This window comes from Eretmochelys imbricata, chromosome 1, assembly GCF_965152235.1.
Source record: "Eretmochelys imbricata isolate rEreImb1 chromosome 1, rEreImb1.hap1, whole genome shotgun sequence".
NCBI classification, from domain to species: Eukaryota; Metazoa; Chordata; order Testudines; family Cheloniidae; genus Eretmochelys; species Eretmochelys imbricata.
In genome coordinates, this window is record NC_135572.1 from 226,593,492 (window position 1) to 226,621,396 (window position 27,905).

General features: G+C 42.1%; 1 protein-coding gene across 2 annotated transcripts in view; it reads left to right on the forward strand.

The window, feature by feature from the left end:
• Nucleotides 1-27,821, forward strand: part of TSPAN9 (tetraspanin 9) — a 263,587-nt gene extending 235,766 nt beyond the window's left edge. For both annotated transcript variants that reach the window (XM_077825023.1, XM_077825015.1), the window contains 6 exons: nt 12,976-13,167; nt 16,688-16,762; nt 17,197-17,298; nt 17,983-18,114; nt 18,200-18,283; nt 20,836-27,821. In XM_077825023.1, the coding sequence (XP_077681149.1) occupies nt 12,976-13,167; nt 16,688-16,762; nt 17,197-17,298; nt 17,983-18,114; nt 18,200-18,283; nt 20,836-20,907 (657 nt within the window). In that variant the 3' untranslated portion in view covers nt 20,908-27,821. The remainder of the gene's footprint in view (nt 1-12,975; nt 13,168-16,687; nt 16,763-17,196; nt 17,299-17,982; nt 18,115-18,199; nt 18,284-20,835) is intronic.
• The last annotated feature ends 84 nt before the right edge of the window (nt 27,822-27,905 follow it).

Sequence of the window (27,905 nt, forward strand, 5' to 3'; positions counted from 1 at the left end):
CAGTAGGAAGAGAGCCAGAGATATAAGCCCGTGTATCAGAGGCCTGAGCTAAAGTAGTGGGCAAGCTTTGCTGATATACAGCAAAGTTAGCAGAAGTCAGGCTGTGAGCAAATGACAGGCTCTGCCTGTTTGCAAGCTCACAGAACCTGGCTAGAACAGGGCGGCTATTGCAGAAATACACATTCCTAAAAAGTGCTAGACACAGAGTGCTCATGCAAACGCAGTCCAGAAGAGTGGTACCAGAATACCCCGATATCAAGGATGGTACAAAAACATTTCCCAAGGAGAACAGGAACACACTGATCCCTCCTAAAAGATAAGGTCAGGATGACAGAGTAATGAATAAATGTGTTTTAATCGAACCAATATATACAAGGAAATGCGTAATAACTAACCATGTCAGGGGACAGTAACTGTGTCAGAGGGGCAGTACGTAATTTGTTTGTATCAGGGTATAAAGAGGTATCTCTGAGAGAGTGTCTTGGTCCAGCTGAGGCGGGAATAGAAAGTTGCACCATTCACTGAGCTGCGTCCACTGTTATGGGCATACATGTCTTAGTAACCTCTTTAGAGTCTGACAGGTGCTATTACCGTGCTGTGTCAACAATAAACCTGGCCTGGCGCCTTCATACCTTAATGGATCTTGTGGTCATTGGGCGGTTTGCTCGAGGTCTGCTGTGCCGGCTGTCTGCGCCGAGCTGGGGCAACACACAGGGAGAACACACACACGTAGCCAAGCATCTAACCACACCAGTGACTGGCAGGTCTGGTTCTGCCTCCAAGCTGCTGTGAACTTTATTACTTAAAGAAAGGAAATTTTCAGGTAAACATAAATAAATTCCCACAACCTGCATCCTTAATTACCACCTGTAGCTCACCTTCTTTATTTCCTATATTTCTTGCCTCTGTATGTGGACACTTAGGATACCGGTACATTAATTCTTATGCTTTTTTTGCACAATAGCCTCTATTATGCTCTCAACAAAGCAGTGATTATGTAAAGACCCCTTCTTCTGGTGGTGGACTTTCCAGTTGGGAAAACCAGTACTTTCACAATAAAGGTAGTATTGAACTAATATTACACACATCATCCCTGTTAAAACAGAACATAGAACAATACTTTTTTATTAAAGGCATCCAATACTGCCTTGAATTAATTTTCATGTGAGTTTCATTCCCTCCAGAGCACACTGAAGTCAATGGGACTCTTCCCATTGACATAAATGAGTTTTGGATCAGGCCCCAAACTGATATAGAGAAAATATCCATCTTATTTTGTAGGAGACCAGTTAAGAAGTCTCTGGATGGTGGAAAAGAGCAATCCTTGGCATTACCTCTCTAGCCTTACTATCCATGATCCTATCTCCAAAAAAAATTGCAAGCTAGTTAAGTGATCAACATGGGAAAAGATGAGAGAAAAGAGGATAGATAAAAAGACAGACCATGGTAACTGTACTGGGACAATAGCACAAGGGGTCACAATGTTGGTGGGTTACCCAGGCACCAGTCCACTCAGAAGCGTGGAGAGGCTCCACAAAAAAAAAGATGGGAAATTCACTGTATTATCTTTTGACAGAGGAGTGGTCTATAAGTATACCAGATTTGTTGAGTGACAAGGTGGGTGAGGTAATATCTACTACTGGACTAACTTCTTTTCCACAGAGCTGTTCTTCAGGTCTAGGAAAGGTAATCAGACTGCCACAGCTAAACACAAGGTAGAACAGATTGCTAAGCAATTTGGAGTTATCCCATGTTGCAAGAAATCATTCAAAATAGTGGGCAGTTATCTACACTACAGAGTTTTGTCGACACAAGTTACGCTGACGTACAGCCACCACTAATTAAACTGCTGTTGCATATCCACACTGCTCCTTGTGTCGGTGGAGCACATCCACACTAGTAGCTCTTGCATTGACAGAGAGCAGGACACACACCCGTACTCCAGGCAGGAGTGTGTTTACTGCCAGGAGCCGGCATGCTCAGCTGGACAGTACTTATGTGAGCTTTCCACACTGAGCAGTTTCAAAACTTCCTGGGGCTTTGAAAGGGGCGGAGTGCATGTTTTTGTAGCTGTATGCAGGGCAGTGGAGTTCAAAACAATGAGCGGTCATAGTGGGCATTGTGTGATATCTCCTGGAGGCCAGTTACGGCGACATAACAAATGCAGTGTCTACACTGACACTTCATCAATCTAACTTTGACACAAAAAGCTCTATGCCTCTCGTCAAGGTGGTTTTATTTTGTTGGCAAAGCAGGAGAGTTTTGTTGGCGGTGGGAACGCTGTAGTGTGTACACCTCCACTGTTTTCAACAAAAGCTGCCTTGTGCCAACAAATCTGTAGTGTAGACAAAGCCTCAGACTTTTTGAGCTAAGAGAAAGTTCCCCTTGTGCTAATGTTCTGGCTTGTTTAAAGACCTTCTAACAAGCCCAGCCAATTGAGAAACCAGGAGTTTGGTATGCCATCTGCTTCAGTGGAGTGGAGGGTCATCAAATCCAAAAAGTCTCTCCTTATCACTGAAGGTCTCCTGAGTAGATTACCTGCATTGACCTCCATTTCTGCTTTTCTGTCTGTCAGTTCATTCTTGATTTTGCCTCATCTCCCTTCACCTGGGTCCTTCCCAGGTGGACTATAAGTGGGGAGTTCCTGTCATTTTTCAGAATATCATCTGTATTACCCGTAAATCTGTTCCAGAAAGTGGAGTGTTCTCTGTATCTGAACCAGGACATGTTCTTCAATGTGAAATTACAAATCAAGATCACTTGTCTCTCTTCTTTGTCTCTAGTGGCTTTCTCTCGGTATTTGCTTGCTGTACTTGGATGTTCTTACATCTGTCCTAAGCCTTCGCTTAGTCCCTGTATTTCTTCAGTGGTAAACTATCTGATGTCAAGAGTAAATTTTTTTCTGTCTTTCTGTCTTTCTTGTTGCAACATTTTTCCATGTTCACTGTTTCTGCATATCTGTTCATTATGTGGTTTCAGCCTTTTCCTCCAGGCATTGCCTACCTTTGTCAGATTCAGATACCCTAATATGTCTCGGTGACTTCAGATGCTTCTGGAATCTCACTGGCTCAAGTTCAGGAAAAGAAATCAGCTGTATTTTGTGCATATATGTCCTCTTTTGTTCTTCATGTAGCAAATTGAATATGAAGTAGCTTCTGCTTCAGGCAACCTTGGTTTCTTTGGTTGTCACTCATTGTTCCAGCTGTTGTTTCTTCTAATGACACCTTATTCTGCTAGTAAAATTTACCAGGTCTTACCTTCCTACTTTCCCTTCCTCATCATTTGTTTGCTGCTCAGTAGCTTTGCCTGACCCTGGGTGGGTTATCTTGCTACAGGAAGTATGAAACATCATTATCTTTATTTTAGCCTGCAAAACAACAAATGCCATTAGTGGTAATGAAATTATCCAGCCACTTTTGTAAATTATAGCCACAGTATTTTACTTTGATAATCTTCTGTGGCAAAGAGTTCCTCAAATTACCTATATGCTGCATGAAGCAAAATGTACTGTACATTAATTGTCAAGTATCCACTTATTTTCATTGTGGGATAAGGTGAAAATAGAGGGGCCGATCAGTTTTCACTCTGACCTTCATAGTTCTGAATACTTCATTCATATCCTCTTTAATAATGCCTTCTAGGCTAGATAATCCTGTATACAATCTCCCTTCATATAGTATGTCAGTTTTGGAATACCTCTGACCATCTGTGTTGTCCTTCTCTTGGCTTTTCAATCTTTACCATATCTTGTTTAAAATAAGATGACTAAATATGGACACAGTGCTCCATTGTTGAATATCATACTTATATTATTTTCTATATTTTTTTTCCCTTGATTAATGCAACCAAATAACCTGTTTGCTGCTTTGAATGATGCTTCCACTTAGAAGGCCTCTTCTTTGAGTTCACACATAAGGGTTCTTGTGTTTTCTAAGACACCACAAGATCAGAGCCCATTTTCTTACATATGACTCTAGTAAGACTTCTTGTAGAATACTGTATTTCTTTCAGGTCACCACAATATCAGATGTATGTTGACTTTTTGGAGAGAGAACATGATTTTGGTAATTAATTGATCTTTAAATATTCATGGTAAATAGGCCTAATGGCCTGTGATGGGATGTTAGATGGGGTGGGATCTGAGTTACCCAGGAAAGAATTTTCTGTAGTATCTGGCTGGTGAATCTTGCCCTTATGCTCAGGGTTTAGCTGATTGCCATATTTGGGGTCGGGAAGGAATTTTCCTCCAGGGCAGATTGGAAGAGGCTCTGGAGGTTTTTCGCCTTCCTCTGTAGCATGGGGCACGGGTCACTTGCTCGAGGATTCTCTGCTCCTTGAAGTCTTTAAACCATGATTTGAGGACTTCAATAGCTCAGACATAGGTGAGGTTTTTTGCAGGAGTGGGTGGGTGAGATTCTGTGGCCTGTGTTGTGCAGGAGGTCAGACTAGATGATCATAATGGTCCCTTCTGACCTTAGTATCTATGAATTCATGAGAAAGATAGCAAAATGATTCTGAGTCTGGAGAGTGACTTCTGAGGAAAGATCTTTCAAGAAGCCCTAAATATGTTTAGTGTAGCTTGAGCACATGATAACTAAAGTATAAGTTTATGAATGTGTAAAATAATACTTTTATAAAGGTATTCGTAGAATATAAACCCCAAGGAGAGAGAGAAGTTTTTTAGGGTGATGTAAGGAGTTATAATTTGGAATAATAAGAGGGAATTCAGCAGAAGTGCTTTTTAGATTAATATCGGGGGTGGGGGGAAATCCAGTGAGATTTATTAGACTATAGAATAATATCCCTGGGCAAAATGGTAGAAGCACCATCACTTGAGTAACTTAAGGCTGAGCAAAAGTATAGAAGAATATGATGAACAATCCTATAGCCACAGAGGGATGGCGAAGATGACTCAGTACGTATTTTCTATTTCTAAAAGTGTATGGCTGGAAGGGACCTCGAGAGGTCAACTAGTTGAGTCCCCTGCACTCAAGGCAGAACTAACTAATAACTAGACCATTCCTGACAGGTGTTTGTCTAACCTGTTCTGAAAAACCTCCAGTGATGGAGATTCAACAACCTCCCTAGGCAATTTGTTCCTGTGCTTAACCACCCTGACAGTTGGGAAGTTTTTCCTGATGTCCAACCTGAATTTCCCTTGCTGTAATTTAAACCCATTTGCTTCTTGTCCTACCCTCAGAGGTTCAGGAGAACAATTTTTCACACTCCTCCTTATAACAACATTTTATGTACTTGAAAACTGTTATCATGTCCCCCCTCAGGCTTCTCTTCTCCATATCAAACAAATTATTATTTTTTTAAATCTTTCCTCATAGGTAAGGCTGCGATTTAGCCACAGAGGTCACAGAAGTCATGGAATCTGTGACTTCCAAAGACCTCCATGACTTCAGCCAGCACTGGCTGGGAGCTGCAGGGTCCCCTGCCACCTGCGGAGGCATGGAGCTCTGGGGTACCCCCGCTACTCTGGGTGGCAGGAGTCCCCGCAGCTCCCAGCCACAGCAGGTGGCAAGGGGCACCCCCACCACTTCTCTGTGCTGTGGGTGGCATGGGGGACCCCCGCAGCTTCCTGCGTCCCCGGGTGGCAGGGGGGACTCTCGGAGCTCCCTGCTACTCCTGGCTATCGCAGGCATCACAGCGCACCCCTGCCGCTCCCCTCCGCTGTGAGCATCGGGGGGACTCCTGGAGCTGGCCGCCGTGGGTGGCAGGGGGAACAGCTGCCGCTTCCGGCCAGTGTGGACAGCAGGAGGGACCCTCAGAGCTCCCGGGCAGCAGAGGGGTACCCCCGCTGCTCCCAGTTACCCCTGCGTGGCAGGGGAGAACCCCCAGAGCTGCTGGCGGCTGCTGGTGACAGGAGGAACCCCACAGCTCTGGGCTGTCGGGAGAGGTGCGGGGAGCCACGCAACTCAGGGCCACCAGCGGAGGGGGCCCCTGGAGCTCCCAGCCACCCGCAGCTGCCCAGGTTCCCCATTTTGTCAGGGATATTTTTAGTAAAAGTCAAGAACAGGTCATGGGCTTTCATATATTTTTTATTATTGCCCATGACCGGTCCATGACTTTTACTAAAAATATCCCTGACACAATGTTAGCCTTACTCATAGGTCATATTTTCCAGACCTTTAATCATTTTTGTTGCTCTTCCCTGGGATTTCTCCAGTTTGACCTTATCTTTCCTGAAATGTGGCATCCAGAACTGGACACAGTACTCCAGTTGAGGCCTTATCAGCGCAGAGTAGAGCAAAAGAATTACCAGTTATGCACCCACCTTATAGTAGCTCCATCTAGATTGTATTTCCCTAGTTTGTTTATGAGAAGGTCATGTGAGATAGTATCAGAAGGCTTACTAAAGTCAAGATGTACCACATCTGCTGTTTCCCCCCATCCAAAGTCTTGTTACCCTGTCAAAGAAAGCCATTAGGTTGGTTTGATGTGATTTGTTCTTGACAAATCCATGCTGACTATTACTTAAAACCTTATTATCTTCTAGGTGAATATTTGCGCCATTATCTTTCCGTGTACTGAAGTTAGACTGTCTGGTCTGTAATGCCCCGGGTGGTCCTTATTCCCCTTTTTATAGATTGGCACTGTATTTGCTCTCTTCCATGTCCTCTTGAATCTTTTCCGTCTTCCATGAGTTTTCGAAGATAATCGCTAAAGGCTCAGATATCTCCTCACTCAGCTCCTCCTTCTGTAATTCTGTTGTGGAAAAGGAAAGAGGACAAGATCCTCAACAATAAATAGAAATAAACGCATAATCTTTCCTCTTTTCCATTTTCTCTCTCTCTCTCTCTCTGTAATTAAAAGGTTAAAGTTTTGAAGGAAGCTGTCTTATTCTCAAAATATGTAGTTTCAGGCTGGATTCTGCTCTCACTTACACTGGTTTAAATCTGAAGTCAGTTGGGTTTTTAGAGATTTACACCAGTGCATGGAGAGTAGAATTTGGCCCAGGGTCTAAGGCTAGAACATAAATCTTCAGCATGAAGAATATGGATTTTCAGCAGGATAATTAAGGATAGGAAAATTGAAAAGGTAGCACAAAATCTGAGCCGTTCTGTAGAGAGAAAAATAAGGTGTAGTTTGCTTAAAAGTAAACCTAGGCACTTGTAATCAGTACAGAATGCCACCTTGTGGAAGTTGTGGTATGTGTCATTTCTTTCATCCTAAAATATCTGGCCTTTCTTTTTGCTTTCTCCCCTTTTAGTCAAGCCAGATACTTATATTAAAGTGTAGGTTTGCACTGGGTTTGAAATATTACTCCTGTCATCTGATGTTCTTGTGTATTTTACAACTTCATTTTTTGGGTATTGAGTGTATAACAACATACTGAAGCACAATACATGAAGGAAAATAAAAAGTCTATGAAATAACAAGCTAAAGGACATTATCCTTTACATACTGGCTAGTCAACCTGTGAAATCAACCACAGCTGGTCATCAGGACAACTACGTGGTTGATTTAGAAATGCTGGCTAATTTTAACATGCTACTAACATTTACAGCTGTAAAGCTACAAAGAGAGGAACTCATAATCAGATCACAAACTTTGGTGTGTAACATGATCACTGGCATGATCAGGAAGGAATTATCCACACTTATGAATTGCACAACTGGCCAGTTGGCTTTTCTTTCTCTGAGGCATCAGGTATTGGCCATTGCTGGAGGAGGGGATACCAGGCTTAGATGGAGCAGTTGTTTAGGCTAATATCACAACTCTTGTATTTCCCACTATGAAGGAATCCTCTCCCGGATGCTTCCATAATCTTTCCATTCAGCATTTGAGTCAAATTTCATTTCCATAGTGTATTCTGTTGCCCTGTCTTGGAATGGGATCGATATTTCACTAGTTTCTGGGGTCTTTGTTTCAAACACTAAATTTCAAATATCATATGTTTCTTTTTGGCCATAGTAATGTGCCGAATGGGAGCACAGATAGCTCATACTAGGGTTGTGGGTGACCCTTTCTTGTTCCTGTAAGCAGGTGACTTACAGAAGTTCAGCATTCATTACTGTGAATGACTGTCTCTCGTGGAATTGAATGCACGGTCCTCCCAATTGGAAGATCGTATCTCTCTGTCCACCGCTCTGCGCCTCAGCCTTGGTTCTCTTGCTCCTCTCAGAGCTATCTCCATTTTTGTACCCATCCTGTGGAATGCTTTTGGAGACAGTCTTGTGACTTTGCTGACAGCCTGCACTTTAAGTTAGTTCTCTCTCTTCTCAGCTCTGTTGTCTTCCTTTCTAAACTATGATTTTATCTTGCCATATTGATTTGCTTGTCTCCAAACCCCATCTCCACAAATGTACTGTTTCTTTGAATCTTTCCTGGAACACTCTTCCTAGCTGCAGGGCTGAATTAACTCTTCTGTGGGCCCCAGGCTATTAAATTTTGTGGGGCCCCTGTACACAACAAAATGATTACAATTATGGCATTGAGGCTATTAACGCTAGCCTTTTAATTAACATAAAGCCACTCTGGGGTTACATTTCAGTCTTAAAACATGTAGAATATAGTTAAGTTTATTCAAAGTAGCCTACTTCTTACGTTAGAACAGCTGTTATAATAGCTGTTTCTTTCTGGGAGGGAGTTTGATAGCAGGAGGGGGCTCCAGACTGGGGCAGAGAGTTCGGGTGCAGGAGAGCATGAGGGGTGCGGGCTCTGGGAGGGAGTTTGGTGCAAGGGGGATTCTGACCTGGGGCAGGGGTTTAGGGTGCAGGGGTGGGTGTGAGGTGCAGGCTCCAGCTGTGAGGCTTTTACCATAGGCAGCTCCTGGCTGGCGGCACAGCAGGTCTCAGGCAGGCTCCATGTGCCTCCCTTCCCCGCCCGGGACCGCAGAGACGTGCCAGCAGCTGGCCACTTCCGGGAGAGGCGTGGGGCCATGGCATGCAGGCAGCCTGCCTGAGGCCTGCTGTGCCGGGGCCCCCCTTAGCCCGGGGCCCTGGACTGCAGCCCCTAAAGCCCCTGCGTTAATCTGGCCCTGCCTAGCTGTCCCCCTCTTCTGAACTCACCTCTGCCCAAGATCTTAGTCAGTTTTTTCAAAAATAAAAATGATGCTGGCAGGAGTGTCATTCCTCCTTCCCTCTGCGCTCCATCGTTCTCTTCTTCTACTCTTGTGTCTGATTCTGAGGTCTTCCTTTATCATCTACTGTTTACCTAGTCCCTCATCTCATGCCCTCCTGCTAGCTATCCTCCCTCAGTATGTCTGATGCCCCGTCATTTCCCCTTTCTTTCCACTTGCTCCTTTCCATTCATCTACAAGGACACTTTATATCTCAGATTTGAAACAAACCTTCCCTCACCCCATGTGACTCTTCAGCTACTATCCTGTATTATCTCCCTCCTCTCCTTCATCTTATGGTCTGTGAGTGTGCTTTCACTTCCATTGCCTAGATTTCCTCTCCTCTGACTCCTTCCTATGTGCTTGTGGTTTCCATGACTCTGTGCTCTCCTTGTTCTCTTCCTGCCACTGCTGCCATCTCCTCTGAAGGCTGCTTATTCTCCCTTCTACTCCAATCTGTTAGCTTCCGTTAAGGTTTTGTCCTAGATCCCATTCTCCTCTCTTCTCCAGTCCACCGAGGTAGTCGTATCCGTTTCCATGGATTTAGCGATCTTCTCTGTGCTAAAGACTCCTAAATTTACGGCCAGTCTCTGAAATATATTTAAATGTTTAATGACGATGACTATTTCTGAGCCTAGTGCTGAATATGGCCTGTAGACACTGGCAGTCGGAGAGCCCTGCAGTGGTGACCGCAAACAAGCGTCGCACTTGCTTTTCGTGTTGATTTCAACCCCTGAAGAAAAGCTTCAGTGTTTACTATTTAAGAATTAAATATTTGGTCCTTTTCTGTAATATATAATTGACAGTCCTTTCCATTGGGTCCCATGTTGCTATTGTTTTAAACTAATATTAAACTAATATTGGTTTCAGCAACATGGGCCCCCCAAAGCTTGGAAATGCCAATTGTAATTAAAAACTTAAATGCCTTTTGCATGGTGAGAGCTGCTCTTCACCCTGTGAACTTTCAAACTCCCGTCCTGAACAAGTGGTTGCAGTTCTCATCTAACAATCGGAGCAGCTGCGCCATGGAACAGATTCCTGAGAGAGGTGGTTGAGGCACCATAACTGCAGAGATTCAAGGACAAAATAGAGGAGACCTTTACTGGAAGGGAGTTAGTGATTTTTATTGGTCCTACCTCAGTACTGGAGAGGGAAATTTGTGCCTCACTTTACCCCCTTCTCTCTCATACTCTAAGCTTGCATTTCCCAGGCTGCCATGCCGGGAAAGGGGAGTGATAAAGCATTTTCAAAACTATTTTTTAGGAAACAGTTATCATGAAGGTTTATACAATGAGTCCACATCACAACAGAATGCAAAAGCCAGCAGCACACTTGACAAAGTCAGCGCTCGCCTAGTGTAAGGAGTTTAAAATGTTTTCAGATCTCTGAAAGGGACACTCATTTAAATAAGCTACATTTTTCTGATATAGCACCCTTTAAAACAGTATGTCCTCAAATATTTTTAATTTGAAGTGATTTTTTTCCCCTGCTCCCCTGCTGATGTTTAAAAGGGCCCTAAAGGGGTGGGGGACAGCAGCAACACCACCAAACTAGCTTGGGCCCATCCTTCCTCCCATTCCCTTCCTTTCTGTGCACACAACGGTCAACTGACTCTTCATCACTGGTTTGTTTAATATTTGCTGCTGGTGTTACCGACAGGCCCCGTGTATGCAGAGCTGGGAGAAGAGTATGTGTTAGAATACGCTCCATCCCCCACAGCAGTGTATGAGAGGGATGATATTGTTGCTCGTGCAACTGATCATCAGCAAAACATAGGTGAATGGAACCTGACTACATATGAAGTGTTGTCAAACACACACAGAAAACAAAATGGGAAAAATAGGGGAAAATACCAATAAATATAGTAATAATAAATTAAATAATCTATTTTTCTCTCATCTCTTTAAGTTATAGCCATCTTAAGGATACACTAATAGGTTTAAAAAATCAGGTGGCTAGATGGGATTCAATATTTAATCTAATTTACTTTGTCTAGTGTGTTTATACTACATTAATCACTAAGGTATTTGAGCACCAGCAATTTTGTGGGTTCAGATTGCAAATGTAGCTTTAGCTTGAATTAAGTGATTTTCCTCATGAACTTGTGTTTAAATGTGAAACATGTGCAAAATAGATAAAAGGGGAGAGCATGCTGAGACCTGAGGACCTTTCTAAATAGTCCCCTGCAGACCCTCAGCATGTCTTGAATCAGTTGTTCCAGCTAAGCAAAAGGTTCTCTCTCTCTGGCTTGTGTTCTGCTCCTCCCTATGAACGGCATTTTCTCTGATCAGAAGAGGTCAAAACAGGGCTTCTCTGAAACCCTGAACATTTATTATTTCAGGAGTTATTTTCCTGCAGTCAGGAAGGTGGCAGATGCACAAAGAGCAACTTCTAGCTGAGCCTAAGCTTCTCATCCAGCAAAAGCACTTACACACATGCTTAACTTTGAGCACATGTCTAATGCCATTGAAATCAATGGGACTGTTCACATGTAAGCATGTTCTTTTCCATTGTGCTGGATCAGGGCCGGAATGCTCAGTACCTTGCAGGACTGAGCCCGAGCTTAGTATAGCTACTAACTGCTCAGCTGGAGAGTCCCAGTCTGAGTGCCAGCTGTTGCCTAGTGCAGGATGCACATGGGCAATGAGGCCGGACACCGGATGAGGCAGAACTTGGCTAATTGCTGAGAAGTGCTGTGGCGATTTGCTGTAGCTGACAGACAAACAGCAGCAAGTGCTAGTGCGTCACTGGAATTAATGCTTTGTGGTTTTCTCCTTCCTACAATTGTCATGGTTTGATGACTGCATAGTGCTTCTAGTTTAGGGTTCTCTTCAATCCTGCACCCATTGAAGTCAATGGGAATTTCACCTTTAATGTCAGTCAGAGCTAGCTGCATGAAGTACTGCAGAAAGCTGCCTGCAAATACTTCCCAGCTTTCAATCACAGTGTTACCACTTTGTTTGGGCATCCCACATGTTCACAGGTAGACATTTGGCACCAGGATGCAGGGGCAGCCATTTTGAATCTGTACTGAAATAACTTGGTTTATTATAGCCACAGTAAAATGAGTTGTGACACTATCAGCTTCCTGAACATTTGGAGTTGGCTGCTGTCTCCCGACACACACAGTGCAGGTGGAGAGAGACATTTCCTGAACCTGATGCAAAATTGTTAAGAATGAAAACCAAAGGCTTATTAATTTTGTATTTATTTATTAATAACCTTGTATTTTCCTTGGCAATAGCCAGAGTCCTTCACTGCAACAGATTACTAGGATTTTGCATAGGTCATCCACTTAGGAATCTGATCTTTGCCTCATAAAACACAATGGGGCAGCAATGAGGTCACACGGGCCAAATCCTAGATCCAGCCTGAATAGTATGACCAAGCACTGGGGCAGAAGGGTAGGGAAGAAATCCTTCCCTCAGGGCACAGAGTGATAATGATTGCAATTGCCTCTGAGACCTTCCCTCCCCAGTCCATGTGGTGTGGATGCATGGACTTGTGTGCTGCCATGCAGAAGCCCCCATGGAATGGGGCTCCATACCTGAGCAGAGGGTATATGCATCCTTCTATCATTCCCTCAAATTCTGTTCTTCCCCTTGTGCATCAAAACTACACCTTCTTCCACTGTCTGGAGTCCCACTGCAGGGGCAATAGTGGGATTTGCTCATTAATTCTTAAAAAGAGAGAGAGAGAACCCTGCCATATCTTTGCTTTGAATGGTAACCTAAGGTAAGACAGTTCTGCAGGTAAGAAATTGAATTTCACATTCTTTTAGCACCAAGCAATGAAGTGTTACGGCTGATCACTTAACTAGTTTAAACCCCACAAACTGCTTTCCTGTTTGGAAACTGAAATATGCCCCTTTTTTAATGTTGGCTTTTACCTTTCTCTCTTTGCAGTTATGCGGCTGTGGACTGTTGGGCGTGGGAATATGGCTATCCGTGTCACAAGGAAACTTTGCCACATTTTCTCCCAGCTTTCCATCATTTTCAGCTGCCAATCTTGTCATTGCCATTGGTACAATCATCATGGTGACTGGCTTTTTGGGTTGTCTGGGTGCTATCAAGGAAAACAAGTGCCTCCTTCTAAGTGTAAGTAACCTGTACTGGAAATAAGGTATCAGTTTTTAAGTTGGTTATAAACCGTTGGAACAATTCACCAAGAGTTTTGGTGCATTCTCCATCACTGGCAGTTTTTAAATTCTAAAATATATGCTCTAGATCAAACAGAAATGTTTCTGAGGAAAGTCTATGGCCTGTGTTATACCGGAGGTCAGGCTAGATGATCATAGTGGTCCCTTCTGGCCCTGGAATCTATGACTCTGTGACTCTATGACCGACTCTGTGACTCTATGACCATGGATACAGACCCCTACTTCACTGCTTACTTTAAAAGTGACCTGTATGGGAAAGAACGTATTAGGGAATAATGTTTCTATTGACTTTCAAAACCAATGTATGTAATTCTGTAGCAGGTATTCTCAATTAAACTCGATAGGGTAACTTAAAAATCCTCCTCCTCTGGAATTGTGTAGTGAGAGTTATATAGTGGAATGATACCACTGCTTGGTTTTATTCAAATATGTCACTATATTTGTTTATTTTTATAAACATTTCCCCCTGTCTAGGTACTACCATAAATTAAACATGAAATACAAACCAGGAACAATCCTCACTGTACAGTTAAGCACAAAACAACTGCCAGGCAAGCAATTCATCCAGAAATTTCAACATTAGAAGAATTGTCCTGAAAGCATTAATGATAACTACTCCAATAATCCACCATCAGTCTTTACCCTGCCCCTTATCAAAGGCCCAGGAAAATCACTGTGCCCCAAAAATTAACATAAGAATGGCTCTACTGGATCAGATCAGAGGTTCATCTAGCCCAGTATTCTGTCTTCCGATGGTGGCCAGTGCCAGGTGCCCCAGAGGGAATGCACAGAACAGGTAATCAACAAATGATCCATCCCCGTCACTCATTCCCAGCTTCTGGCAAATAGAGGCTAGGGACACCATTCCTGCCCATCCTGGCTAATAGCAATTGATGGACCGATCCTCCATGAATTTATCTAGTTCTTTTTTGAACCCTGTTATGGTTAATACTTCTGATCTCCACTGGGCCATGCAGGTTAATAATTCTGGACTCTTGGTGGGCCTAAAATTGCGAGTGAATTCTAGACTCTGCCAGCAGCCCCTTCCTGTTTAAAATCATAGAACTCCAGCTTAGTCACCTCTGCTGGTTGGAAGTGCAGCGTCTTCATGTGAGGAGAAAGCCAGGTTCCTAAGTCCGGGGGTTACTAAGTCCGGGGGGCAGTGATGTTATCATATAAACGTGAATTTTTTTATAAAAAAATGATTAATGTTACTTCAGGTTATTAAAGTTGCGGGAAATGTGCAGATATAATTTGCTCTTCTCTATTTATGCTGTTTCTTTATTTTTTGTGTTTCATTCAGCTTGGCCAGTGAAAACAGACTGGTTAATTTTACTCTCTAAGTCTCAAACAGTTAGCTGCAATGCTGCTGGTTGTGTTTCCAATGGTGATGAGAAATGTTTCCTTTTTAAACAAATCCTCTCTATTGAAATTTTAAAAAAAATCATGAAAATATTTCTCTTCATATTAGAATTCATTTGTAAAATGCAAAATCTAAATGTATTGCTAAAAAGTATTTGCCATTGTCTCTTTATATTTTGAAATTGCCTCAGAAGGTAATAACAAAGGGGTTAAGGGCTTGTCTACACTGCTCCGCATGAATAGCCATGTGCACCAAAGAGCTACCTTATAACTACTCTGTGTAGATGCTGCGGGCACAAACTAAAATGTTCCTACTTCACATTAGTGTAGTCTTGTTTGAAGAAGACTGTGTTAATGCAAACTAGGAACCTCTTAGTTCACACCCACAGCATCTGTACAGGGGTGCTGTCACACCCCTGTAGTCCGAACTGCCCTTAAAACCCTGGATGTGTCTGGTCTGCTGGTGCATTTGAGACCTCTGTTGGTCATTAAAAGCAGTAACAAATACTGGAGCTCACACTTTGGGAGGCAACCAGAGTGGGTAAGTGTGTTCCCATGACTGAGCATGTTTAGATGCACCATAGGGTATGTCTGCACTTCCATTGGAGGTGTGACTGCAGCCCATAGTAGACATACCTGAGCTAGCTTTGATCTAGCTAGCTCCAATAAGAATATCAGTGAAGCCGCGCAGCATAGGCTAGCTGCTGGGGAACATACCAAGGGCTCGTGCTGCAGTGGCTTTGCTGCTATTATTATTCAAGTAGCTAAATTAAAGCTAACTCAGGTGTGTCTACACATGCTGCAATCACACTGATTGCAGTGTAGACATACCGTAGTGATTTGCTGCAAACTAATACTAAGATTTGAAAAGTGCTTTGAGATCCTTATTTGAAAGGTGCTATAAAAGTGCAAAGTAATAACATAATTTTTGCACAAAAAATAGTCAAATGCAGTTAAAGCTTATCTGCTGGGAATTTGTTCCTTCACCAGGGGAAATTTTATCTTTGTGGCAGCAGGTTTTGTGTCTGGGTTCAATTTGCTGAACATACTGAGGAATATGCTGGAATTGTCTGCTTTCTCTGTCTATGCTCCAGTGAACTGCACAGTCAAGAGATGAAACCAGTGTGACATAAACATTGCTTAAAGACAGGTTTACACTTAAGGCTTGTCTATACTTTTGGCTAAATCGGCACTGCCGCGATCAATGCAGCAGTGACAATTTATTGGGTCTGGTGAAGACAAGCTAAGTCGATGGCAGAGCGTTCTCCCATCGACATCTGTACTCCGCCTCCCGGAGAGGCAGAAGGTAAATCGGTGGGAGAGCACCTCCCATCCACACAGTGTGGTGTAGACAGTAGACCTAAGTTACGTCGACTTCATTATGTAACTTTCGTAACTGAAATAGCATAATTTAGGTCAATTTACAGCTTTAGTGTAGATCAGCCCTTACACTTGGAAGTGGGAGAACAGCAGCTAGGCTAGAACCCCAGTCTAGTGAAAGCTTAGGCTGGGAAAAAGAAAATACAATAGTGCAGAAGTTATGGAGAATAATAACAACATTAATATACTTTTGTAATTTGAAATCTAATCTGTAAATTTTGCTGCAGGTTGGTAAGAGGTAGGGGAGTAAAAGGGGATATGTTCCTGGGATTTGAATTGCAAACTATCCCAGACTATAAAATATATGTATATATGTATATATATGTACTGAATATCATTTGCCTACTAAGTAATGTTTAAAATGCTCATGAAGTTCTGTGAAATGATGAGTTTTGTGGGTACCCAAATGGATAACAGATGGATGGCTAGATTATGGAAGGGATAATTTATCAGTGGAAAAATGATGTGAAATATATGCTGCATAAAAAAGTTCTGTGTAGGGAAAATAGCTGAGAGCAGTCCTCTCAACCATCGTGATTTTCACATGAAATATTTGGGATTCTCATGCATTTCCTGTAACACCTCCTGTCTGTATTGCACTGGAGAAATTATGTTTTAAAGCTGGTTTGTCAAGGCCACTGGCCCTTGTCTAGCGTGCTTGAACTTGTTCTTTATTCAGGAAGTGTGTATACATGTTTTGTTTCTCTTTGTTCTAGTTTTTCATCATTTTGCTGATAATTCTCCTGGCAGAGCTGATATTACTCATTTTGTTCTTTGTTTATATGGACAAGGTAAGCAAATATACCCCGTAGATTAGTTTATCAGTTCTGGCAGCTAAGCTGGTTTTTGTTTACTTTTGCTAAACAAAGATACTTAGATTCTTCTTACTCTTCTCAATGGAAATTGTTTTAACCTTGTGATCTTCATTTTTATGTGTGCCCCTCCGCATGTTGGCTGAGAGTAATGAGTGGTTAAGGTGGAAGGATTCTCTGTGTGGGTTGACGCAGAACGGTTGAGTTTTGCAGTTTCCAACTGAAACCAAAAGCTGGGACCTCCATTTTGCCCCTCCCTCATAGGCCTGCAGTCTCCACAGTTGACTGCAGGTGAGAGATCTGTCAAAATGTGCACCCCAGGGTGGCAAAGGCAGTGTATGTTTACAAGTCTACATGTGGGATACTGCCCTTTAACCAGTGCTGCTTGTGTTTTGTTTTTTGATGGGAAATAGGTCAATGAGAATGCAAAGAAGGATTTGAAAGAAGGTCTTAAGCTTTACAATACAGAAAATAACGTGGGGCTGAAGAACGCATGGAATATCATTCAGGCAGAGGTAACCCATTTTCTTTATTTATTCTCTGTCTCATCCCATAACTGGCAAGTACGTGGCTTGAGTCACAGTCAAATATTTGTGTATCACCTTACATTCATAAAGTGCCTTGGCCATTCTTTGGGATGAAAGGTGCTGTGCAAAAGTAAGATGCTCCTCATGAGATCCATTGGGACTAGCTGTGTGACAGAAATACCGCTAGAGGTTATGATCTGTATCGAAAGATAAGGGAAGAAAAGGAGTTGATGTGTTAGGGTTACAATCACAACCCTGAAAGGCCACCTGGGATCTGAAAGTAGCAAAGACTCTGGGTTTAAGTGAAAGTGGTTGCAGATGAGGTTTTGGTTGGCAGAGTGTTTTCTAGTGGTTAGAGCAGGGATTTTAGAGTTCAGGACTTCTGGCTTCCATTCCCAGGTACACCATTGGCTTAGTGGTCACAGGTTCCAGTGTCTTGGTTTGTGTGTCTCCAAATGGATATAATAAAACTTATTTTCCACACAGGGCTATTTGTGAGATGCATTAAATGTTTGCGGATACTTTTTGTGATCTCCAGGTGAGAGGTGGTATTGAAGGGCAAAATATGAGGTGTATATGTGAAGAAACCAACAGCGGGTTTAGAGAAGTTACACTTCTTAAAAAGTTTGTTGGTGAAGACTGTTTACAATCCTTTTTCTACTTTGCCTGTAGATGCATTGCTGTGGGGTTACTGATTATACTGATTGGTTCTCTGTCCTGGGGGAAGACATCGTCCCAGACCGATGCTGTATGGAAAATTCCCAAGATTGTGGAAAGAATTCTACTGATTTAGTGTGGAAAACGGTAATGCTTGCTCAGTTTAACTTGTTTGGTTTTTTTAAGTGCACACATGAAATAGGCAAGACTTAGAGTTTTTTTTCTCTTTCAGGGTTGTTACGAGAAAGTTAAAATGTGGTTTGAGGATAATAAGCACGTTCTCGGGACAGTTGGGATGTGTATCCTCATAATGCAGGTATTGATGATACTATACTCTTACATATAGCCCCAACTTACTACTATTATAGTTATCTTTATCATGCCAAAAGGTGTTGCTTGGCTACTTATACCAAGTAGCCAGGGTCCCTGTTTGAATTTGAGAGCTTAGAACAGAGGATGGGGAACGGGGGGCAGTTGGATAGGTGTGGGAGTCCCAGGGGCCCTGTCAGGGGGTGGGGGTGTGGATAGGGGTCAGGGCAGTCAGGGGATAGGGAGCGGGGGGGTTGGATAGGGGGTGGGGTCCCGGGGGGGCAGTTAGGGGCGGGGAGTCCTGGGAGAGGGCGGTCAGGGGACAAAGAGCATGGGGGGGTTGATGGGTCGGGGGTTCTGAGGGGGGCAGTCAGGGGGTGGGAAGTGGGAGGGGGAAGATAGGGGGCGGGGGCCAGGCTGTTTGGGGAGGCACAGCCTTCCCTACCTGGCCCTCCATACAGTTTTGGAACCTTGATGTGGCCCTCGGGCCAAAAAGTTTGCCCACCCCTGACTTAGAATCTGGAACTTAGCTTACAGTTTTGCTGGACCCTGGAGTTTCAGTGAATTTATCCTTCCTTTAGATGAAATCAGGAACTATTCCCTAATTCTTCATTTTGTTGAATCAAATGATATATTTGATTTTGGGGAATAGTGAGAACTGGCATTTTTCATCCTTTCATGTACTCTGCCATTAAGGGCATGAATAGCTATAATTGTTCTTCTGGCAGAACTCATGCTTTCAGATGCAAAATAATTATTATAGCACCACTGTTAGTGCTGTTAAAATGACACTGCATGATTAACTCTGATTTCCAACCCTCCTAATTTTGACCCAGTTGGCACTCAGACACCATAAAAAGACCTAGATGGCGGGATAGCTGGATACTACCCATATTTGGTCTTAAACTGGGACAAAATATTTTTCCTACGTTTTGAGGACAAAATTGGTCCAGCTGCTTCTAAGTGACCTAATTTTGTTAGCAATTCAGGTTTCTTTTTCAAGCTTTAAGCCAAACGGGGCTGGTTATCTGCCTCTAAATGAGGACAGGTTACTTTGTCTCTGTTTTGAAAATGATGATGTCCAGTGACAATCTAGTTATGTGCACGTTGACATTCAAGGCTCACTTATAAGTGGCAGTGAAGAACACTGAATTCAAAATGGTGGCCATCCATAGAGATTCACTCATGTCTGCCACTTGTGAAATTAGCATACTTTAAAAATGTTTATTTTACTTAAACACATAGGGGAAAAGTCCTGTAGAATTTAATTAGAGAATTAATCTGCTTTTTATAGCCATAAAACCATGTTATAGAACATAAAATGAAATTATGGTGATTGAATTCTACAGGTTAGTTTTTAAAAGACCTACGAAAAAGAGCTAACTCTCCATTAACTTCAGTAGGTTTTTAGGGTAACTTCTGTGCTTTGGAAAAAAAGCAACAACCTGCCTGCTCTGCCCTATTGTCTAGTAACTGAAGAATGAGAGATGTGCTTTTAAAAGGACAGCAGTTTTGTGCCTTCATGGCACCTTGTGTGACAAAGAAGATTCTGGAAACGATTTCAGTTTCTTTCATGACTCTTACAATGGTTAGATGTTGTCAGAGCTATCGAAGCCTTTGAGCACCTTGCTAGAGATCCAAGGAGTGTCGCAATATTTTGTGACTTAAGGTGGGAAATACTTAGAGTAACCTCAGATATCAAGGAACAAAGCCTCACAACCCCATCAGATAGGCCAGCTTTCCTAGTCTTCGCAAATAAGAACAGGTAGAGAACAACTCTCCTGATGAGTTGGAGTATTCAACTGAAAGTTCAGTGTTTTGTTGCATTATCACTACTGCAGTGGTTGACACTTAAATCAAACCAGCTATTACCCTGATTTAAACCACAGCATGCTATCTGAGATGGCATGATTTTTCCCTTACACTTTATAGCATATAACTTTAGGCCAAATTTGATCATAAGCTACCCTGTGTGCAAACCCATTGTACGCTGTGCAGAACTTGGCCCTTTGGTAACTCTGTAATCTGTTGCAATTATGGATTTTTTATGACAACCCCTGTACTTGTCAGTCATATTGATCAAGAATAATTCAGAAGCGACCAAACAGGCTCCAATAAAAAAAATGAGCCAGGCCTGATGTTTTCTTTTTGCATCTTCAAAAAGAGAATAGGCCTAATACTGTTTCTCTTTTACTGTTCACTTGTGTTTGTTGTATGTTGGAGCTCTGATGATTTTCTTGCTGTTCTTTTGATTTTCTGATGCTAACCTGCAATGTGGCAAACCTATAGGACAAGATGTTCAAAAGTGACTAGTGATTTATGGAAACCCAAAGGGGGATATATTTTCAGCAAATTCTGATCACCTGCCCTCTGAATGCCAGGCCCCTTTAAAGGTCTGATGTTGGGCACCCAAAATCACTAATCACTGCTGAAAATCTTGGCTGGAGGAATTTTATTAGTGTTGGGTGTCAAAAAATTCAGGCACCCTCAGATAAAATACCATCAATGTAGTTTTGAAGGTGTTACTATAGTTAGCCCATAATATTTGCTTTCTTTCAGATACTTGGCATGGCCTTCTCCATGACACTCTTCCACCAGATTCATAGGACTGGTAAAAAATATGATGCCTAAATCTTCAAAATGTTAACTGCATCTACACTTCTGTCTTGCCATTAAAAAAAGGCAAAACAACTGAAAAGAAAAATCAAGCTTTGCTCTGCTGAGGGCATTCATCCCAACGATCAATCTACGTCATCATTACTTGACTGATTACTAGCACAACTTGCTACTTGACTTACTTTTTTGGTTCTGTTTTGCATTTGCCATTTATTTGCCAAAGAAGAAAAGGAAAAATAATAAAAGCAAATCAGTTTTCTACGCTAATTCATAGATCTGCTATTAAACTTTTCCCTAACTTTATTTAAGAAAATGCTTTGCTCTACTAATTGGTGTTAGACATGCAAGGATAACATGACAGATGTGTGTTTAACTTCTAGAGAGACTTCTTTGAAGTCTTCTGATAAGTCTCAAACTGCTCATGTCTGACATACTGGAAGACTTGGGAAAGCCACTCAGACTGAGAACCCTAGGAATCAGAGCTGCTCACTTGCAGCTTTTTGTACCTTATGGTGTATACTTTTTTATTATGGAGATACCTTAGAATTTAGTAGCCTGATTTGTAACTTCTTACTGTTTTGTTTTGCATCTGTCATATTTTAATCCAGGAACCACTGTGCTATCTTTGAAGGACACAATTTTATCATTAGTTTAAAAGGTGGAAATAAAGACACGACTGTTCTAAAGTCCCTAGGGAGGCTACATTTAACTGCATCTTCTGAGCTACTGTGGGTTTGTACCCTTACCATATTGATGACAGGCCTTTCAATCAGGTGGCTCATTGCTTTAGGGCCAGATTGGGTTGCCCTTACTCTCACTAGGCTAAATGGTGAACCCCTTACTCTCAATGGGCTAGATTGTGATGCCTTTATCCACAATGAGTAGCACCTTATGCCTCAGGTAGGCCCATTAAATGGGACTACTTTTAGCATGATACTATTCAGTGTGAGTAAGTGTATCACCAGTGCCAGGAAGGGGCTCACTCTCTGGCCCGTTGAGTAGTAGTTTACTCTATAAGTAGTCCCATTGATTTCAGTGGGATGGCTTATTGCACATGGTGCTGTACAACATAAGGGGAGCACAGTCAGCTCATTGTCAGCTTTCCTGACAGGAGTTTACTTGACAATGGTTGCAGTTTTGGCAGGCTGGCGAGGTAGCTTTGGAACAACCACAGAGGTATAAAGCTGGTTAAAGGCAAGTGGGGGAATGGTGTGCCGTATGTCCCAGGAGAGCGGGAAAGGCGTGATTTACGTTTTCACTCTGAAATCAGTTTCCAAATAGGTGCTCAGAACCTGTTTGTATCTTTGCACATACAGTGTTGACTTTTGTCTTCTGTTTTCCAAGTCAGACGTACTACATGATAGTTCAGAACTCATTACAACACACATTTCTACCGACATTCCTGCTAGAAAACTTGAACATATTCCTCTCTAGTTTGAATGCTGCTTCTTTCATAGTGGCCCCTGCTTGACGTTTTTTGTTATATTTTTTTGGCAGAGGTCTTTCTTACATTTTGCTGCTTCACGAAGGAAAGTATGAATGAAAATGAAACTTCAGTCATTTTGTGGACACTCTGGTGTTATTTGAGTCAGAAGTTTACTATAAAACTTAGTGGTAATTTTAAAATACATTTCAAAGCTAGTTGATTACCCGCTGGGCCCAGATAGCTGTTGAAGTGGACAGATGTTTATCATCTGCTATCAAAGTAGTGCAGTGATGCTTACAAATTTGAGGTCCTTAGTCTCATTTACCCAAAGCACCTTTACACCTCTCCGGCCGTGTAAAGGGGCCTTGAAGTGAGTGTAAATATACTTTATGCCAACGTTAAGGACCCTTTACAGAGAGTGATGTAAAGGGGTGTTAATGTAAGTGAGAATCAGGCCCTGAGAATCTAATCCACCATTTTCAAACTTGGATGCCTACCAAAAGGCATCTAAATTGATATTTAGGCAGGTCACTTATTTAGCTAACTTTCAGAGTGGTTGAGCACCTACCTACGGTTTGCATAGAAGTCAGTGGCACTGCAGGGGCTCAACCTCTTTGAAAATCAGGCCACATATTTACATGCCTAGAATATAGAATTAGGCTCCTAACTTTAGACACTCAAGGTTGAAAAAGTTGGGTCTAACGCACATATTATTGGTGCAGGATAATACAATCCGTTCTTCCTAAATAGCTGTTTGGTTGCGTATACTCTTTAGTTATTCTTCCACTGGCCATACTGGTGACTGATGCGACATTCATATTTCCTTTTAAAGACTTGAGGAACGAGGAGGGGGAAAATAAAGACAAAAACTGGTTGACTTTAATTGTAATGAAAATTGGGACCATGTGTGTCTGAGCTCCATTTGAGACATTCTGTGTCAAGAATGGGAGCTCTGGCACTGAGCATATTTGCTGCTATGTGTAAGATAGTCTCCAAAGTTTCCAAAAAAATGACAAGTTTTGAATTTTTGCATTTTAAAAAATGTATATCTTTAATCCACAGTTCTACTTCTTTATCTTTTATGGTAGGGTTATTTTGCTTTCTCTTCTAAAATACCAATGTTTTCTCTCTCAGACATAAATACAGAAGGGTGGAAAAATAAGCAAGACCAGGATGCTAGATCCTTCTAAAGTCGCACAGTGGTACCTGCTGAAATCTTAAATTTTAATCTGTGATTGGTTTTTGTAAAAAAAAAAAAAAAAAAAAAGAAAGGAAAAAAAAAGAAATCAAAATGCATTTATACAAGTAACCATGAAGGCAGAATACATAGTGGAAAACTAAAGCTAATTTGCCTTCCCTTAAAACTTATTTTTTGTAGACTGCTCAGTTATGTTTTATGACCTGATAGCAAGATAGGTATTGAAAATTCTTTTTTCATGAATTCTTTTAGCATTTTAAGTACAGTATTAACAGAGATAATTACACAAACAGTATTGTCAAGTCTCGCTTTAGCTGACTATGGGAAGGGAATTAAGCAAATTAAGTAAACAATTAGCATTATAGTACAGTAGCTCAATATCAAACCATATAAAAGGAAAACCTGTGTTTTGAAAACAAAGAAAAAGCAATACTGTTCTTAAGGTGACAAAAGCCAGCCATAAAAAATATCATTAGATTGTATTTGTTGGTATATATCAGAGAAGATGCTAATTGTCCTTTAACTGTTCAGTGAAAGGGATAGCAATCTTGTTTAAAAATGCACTTTTTTGCTTGCATTGGTGGATGGCTGTCTGTGCATTTTTCCAAAACATTGCTTTGATTATTTAACTACATATTTTTAGCATGTTTTTAAATAAAAACTGATACTGAGTAAAAGTATTTTAAGTGTATACAAATGTTGATTTGTATTTATATATGCACATATATATATATCATTGAAGCTCAGTTCAACTGTATCAAAGTTTTGTTTCTTTTTAAAGTGTCATTTTAGAATTTTGCATACATGATATTTTGTTGTGCTTTTTGCACCCAAGTTTTTATAAATAAGCTTAAACTGTAGAGGAGCTTAATCTGATTGATACATTTTTGGATTTCAGAGAGGCAGGTAAGACTTATAGCAGTAGAGAGTGTCCATATTTAATTTGGTAGCAGTGTCAGAACTGTCAAGAGGGAAAAGGGCTTTTTCTTTACGACAGGTAACTGCTTACACTTCCAAGCATGTGGCTTTCAAATCCTGGGTGCATAATGTCCAGAAACCAGGGCTGTTTTCCTCAGTCTGGCCCTTTATGTTTACCTGTATTCCTAATTAAAAAAACAAGGCCAGAGTGCATTTTATTTCCACAATTAGTTACAGTGGCTACTTCAGAAAACCAGGGAAATAGGGAGCTCACAAGACTGAGGGTAGGTGGCTAAGGTTCAGAGATTCAGCTACAGGTCTGATTTTGCAGGGTGCTAAGTTGTGAGATGTTACGCGTTCTTAGTTTCATTGACTTCAAGGGTAGTTGACGGTGCCCGGTACCTCAGACTCCAAGTGTCAGAAGAATGAAACAAAATACTTCTAAAAGTTAAGTCAGACAGTTTTCTGGCATGGCATTGCCAAATCTTTAACTTTTGACTGTAGCAGAGTAAGTGCCCTGAAATTACATGTTTAAAGCAACTGCTACAGGAGCTCTCAAAGCAGCTGTTGGGAGCAAATTTAAAGAAAGTGACCAGAGAGCCCTGCCATTGATGAGATTTCTGATTGCTTCATGTTTCACTTGACAAGAAATGGTTCCAAATTGTGTACATTAAGGCACTCGGGAAAGGTTAAAAATAAGTGACCCGCCAAAGGGTATGTTTGGGGGAGAAAGGGAATTTGGGCTTGGACTCCCTTTTGCTTTTATAAAGAAGGGCCAAATACTTTTTGATGTTCTTTTTCTGGACGTGGGGGATGTTCCCCTGTTTTGCCCCCTGCTTTTTACTTTGCAAGTATCAGGAAATTAAATTCCATATTTTTCTGGAGGTCTTGTTGGGGGTCTTGGGTAATCTTTCTCCAGAATTTCACTTAGTGATTGGAGTTACATATAAAAGAATGTTTTAAGAAGGCTCACTAAATATCCCTTCCCCTCTCAACTGCTCAGTCTTTACTCCTTTGGCTCTTGTGATGTCCTTCAGTTACTGGAGAGTCTTCCAGCTGAGACCAGACCTGAATTTCTAATTGTTTTTATGTTTCATTCAAAACCTTTCAGTCCTCCTTTATATCTCATAAAAAATCAAGAAAGGGGACAAGATCGTTGGTTCGTTTGTTTTTGCAGTGGTCACCCTAAAGCAGGGACGCGCTGGCCGCTGCTACCTGCAGCTCTGATTGGCCAGGAATGGCGAACCGCGACCACCGGGAGCTGCGGGTGGGGGGGGGCTGTGCCTGCGGATGGTCAACGTAAACAAAATGTCTCGCGGCCCACCAGGGGATTACCCTGATGGGCCATGTGCCAAAGGTTGCCAACCCCTGCCCTAAACTATCCATGTGCAGGGATGCCCATTTGGCCCAATATACATCGTCTGTGAGGACAGTCTCCTGGAAACAGTAAGAATTCATTGTTAAAAGGTTGGCTTAACATACAAACCAGAGGTGCTTAAAGGCGTTTAGTCCACTCTGCTGTAGTTGACATCACTGTAAGAGAATTAAAAAATAACTCACTCCCCAATAATTTCTTATGTAGTCAAGGAAATGTATTTCGGTGCCATACTCTCAGGAGCCTGTGTGCACTTTTGTTTGCTAGTGTACATTCACAATTGGCCAGGTTTACTTCTCTATGTCCGCACGCACTGAATTCTGATCTTTGCTTTATTGCTGATCTCTGCTTGTACCCATAGTGACTTAACCAGTTCCACTTTTAGAAATGCCAGTTTTTTAAGGCTTGTGGGGTTACTAACGGTATGTCTACACAGCAACTAGACACCTGCTCCTGGCCCGGGCCAGCCAACTCGGGATTGCCTGGCTCGGGCTACAGGGCTCTTTCAGTGCAATGTAGCTCAGGCTGGAGCCCAAGCTCTGGGACCCTCCCACCTCGCAGGGTCCTAGAGCGCAGATTCCAGTCCGAGCCCCCCAGAAGTGTACACTGTAATGAAGCAGCCCCGCTGCCCAAGAACCACAAACCTGAGTCACCTGGCACAGGCCAGCTATGGGTTTTTCACTGTAGTGTAAACACCCTCAGGGGACTGTAGTGCTAGGAGGCTGTGCAGAGTTTCTGGTACTGGGGAAGCAGGAACAGGTTGAGACTATTGCCTGGAACAAGTACCCCAGCACAAGATTCCCACTTGATTTGCTTCCCCAATGCCAGTTGTTTTGACTGTCAAACTGGGAAGGAAGGGTTGTCCTGGAATGAATTCTGTCAGAATAAGAGTTTGAACCTTCACGGAGTTAGAGAGAAATGGGGACACTGGGAGGGACAGAGGCAGGGAATTGGCTGCCGGGAGGGTGTTTTCCAGGGCTAGGGCAAAACTGTGGGAGGCTTAGGGAAATACTTGTAATAGGGTCTTGGCTAAGGAGGGAGGGGGGAGGATCAGTACTTCACAGTTAGGGGCTGCCCATAAACCACGGAACTCATTTGGGGTGGATGAGTCCTTAATTTTGAGTGTTTGTCTCAGCGTTACAAAGTGTTGCAAGGGTGGGTGGGTCTTGGAAATCACTGAAAAATTAGTTGCCTAAGTGATGGACAGCTCCCTAGTTGTGGCTGTGGTAAAGGGGAGGGAGGAGGGGGCTGAGGAACTGACGATGATACACCAAATAGAAATGCAGGTGCCTTTAGCACCTAAAACCAAATATCAGTTTGATAACATTTGGTGACATTGCCCAACGCTGATAGCTGTGATACTGGCGGTGGAAATAAAGTGCACTCTTTGTCCATTGGTAGGCTGAATAGTCGGTATTAACATCAAGTCACAATTATACACAAGTGAACTTCCATTGCCTTTGGGGTTTTATCTTGTGCATGTTGCATTGAGTGACTCGAGTTCCGACATTGTATCTGTAGGAGAATAATATGCCAAAAAGCGCATTTGAAAGTCACAAGTGGAGTGTAATGTAACTCATCCACCCAGTATTTTTGATACCACACCTTTAGACAAACTAAGCATATCATTTGTATTGCATCCAAGATGCAGTGGTTTATTGGAATAAAGATAGCAAGGAGAAAAAGGACATTTTCCCAACAAATATATTTCTGGCAATGTGGTCTGTGTGTAAAAGGGAATTGGGGGGAAGCAGAATGCAATAAGGCACAATTAGTGTCCTGAAATAATTTCCTTTTAAACTTAATTTGTTGGTTTCGTCACTTAGCTCTTGTTTAAAACATGGAGATATTTTTATACCAGAAATACACTTGCAGACCCAGAACATTTGTATGCGTGGTAGCTGTTAGAACCTAATGTGCCATTCCATCCAGGTTACGTTCACACCGGTGTTCCTTCTATGCAATACCTACTTTAGCCTTTGTACAAATTATTTTGTATTAGTATTACATATGAAAATAAAGGACATAAGAAAAGGGATGTATGTTTGACCTTTATTCCCCTCACCTTCCCCCCCCCCCAAAAAAATTAGCAGCTC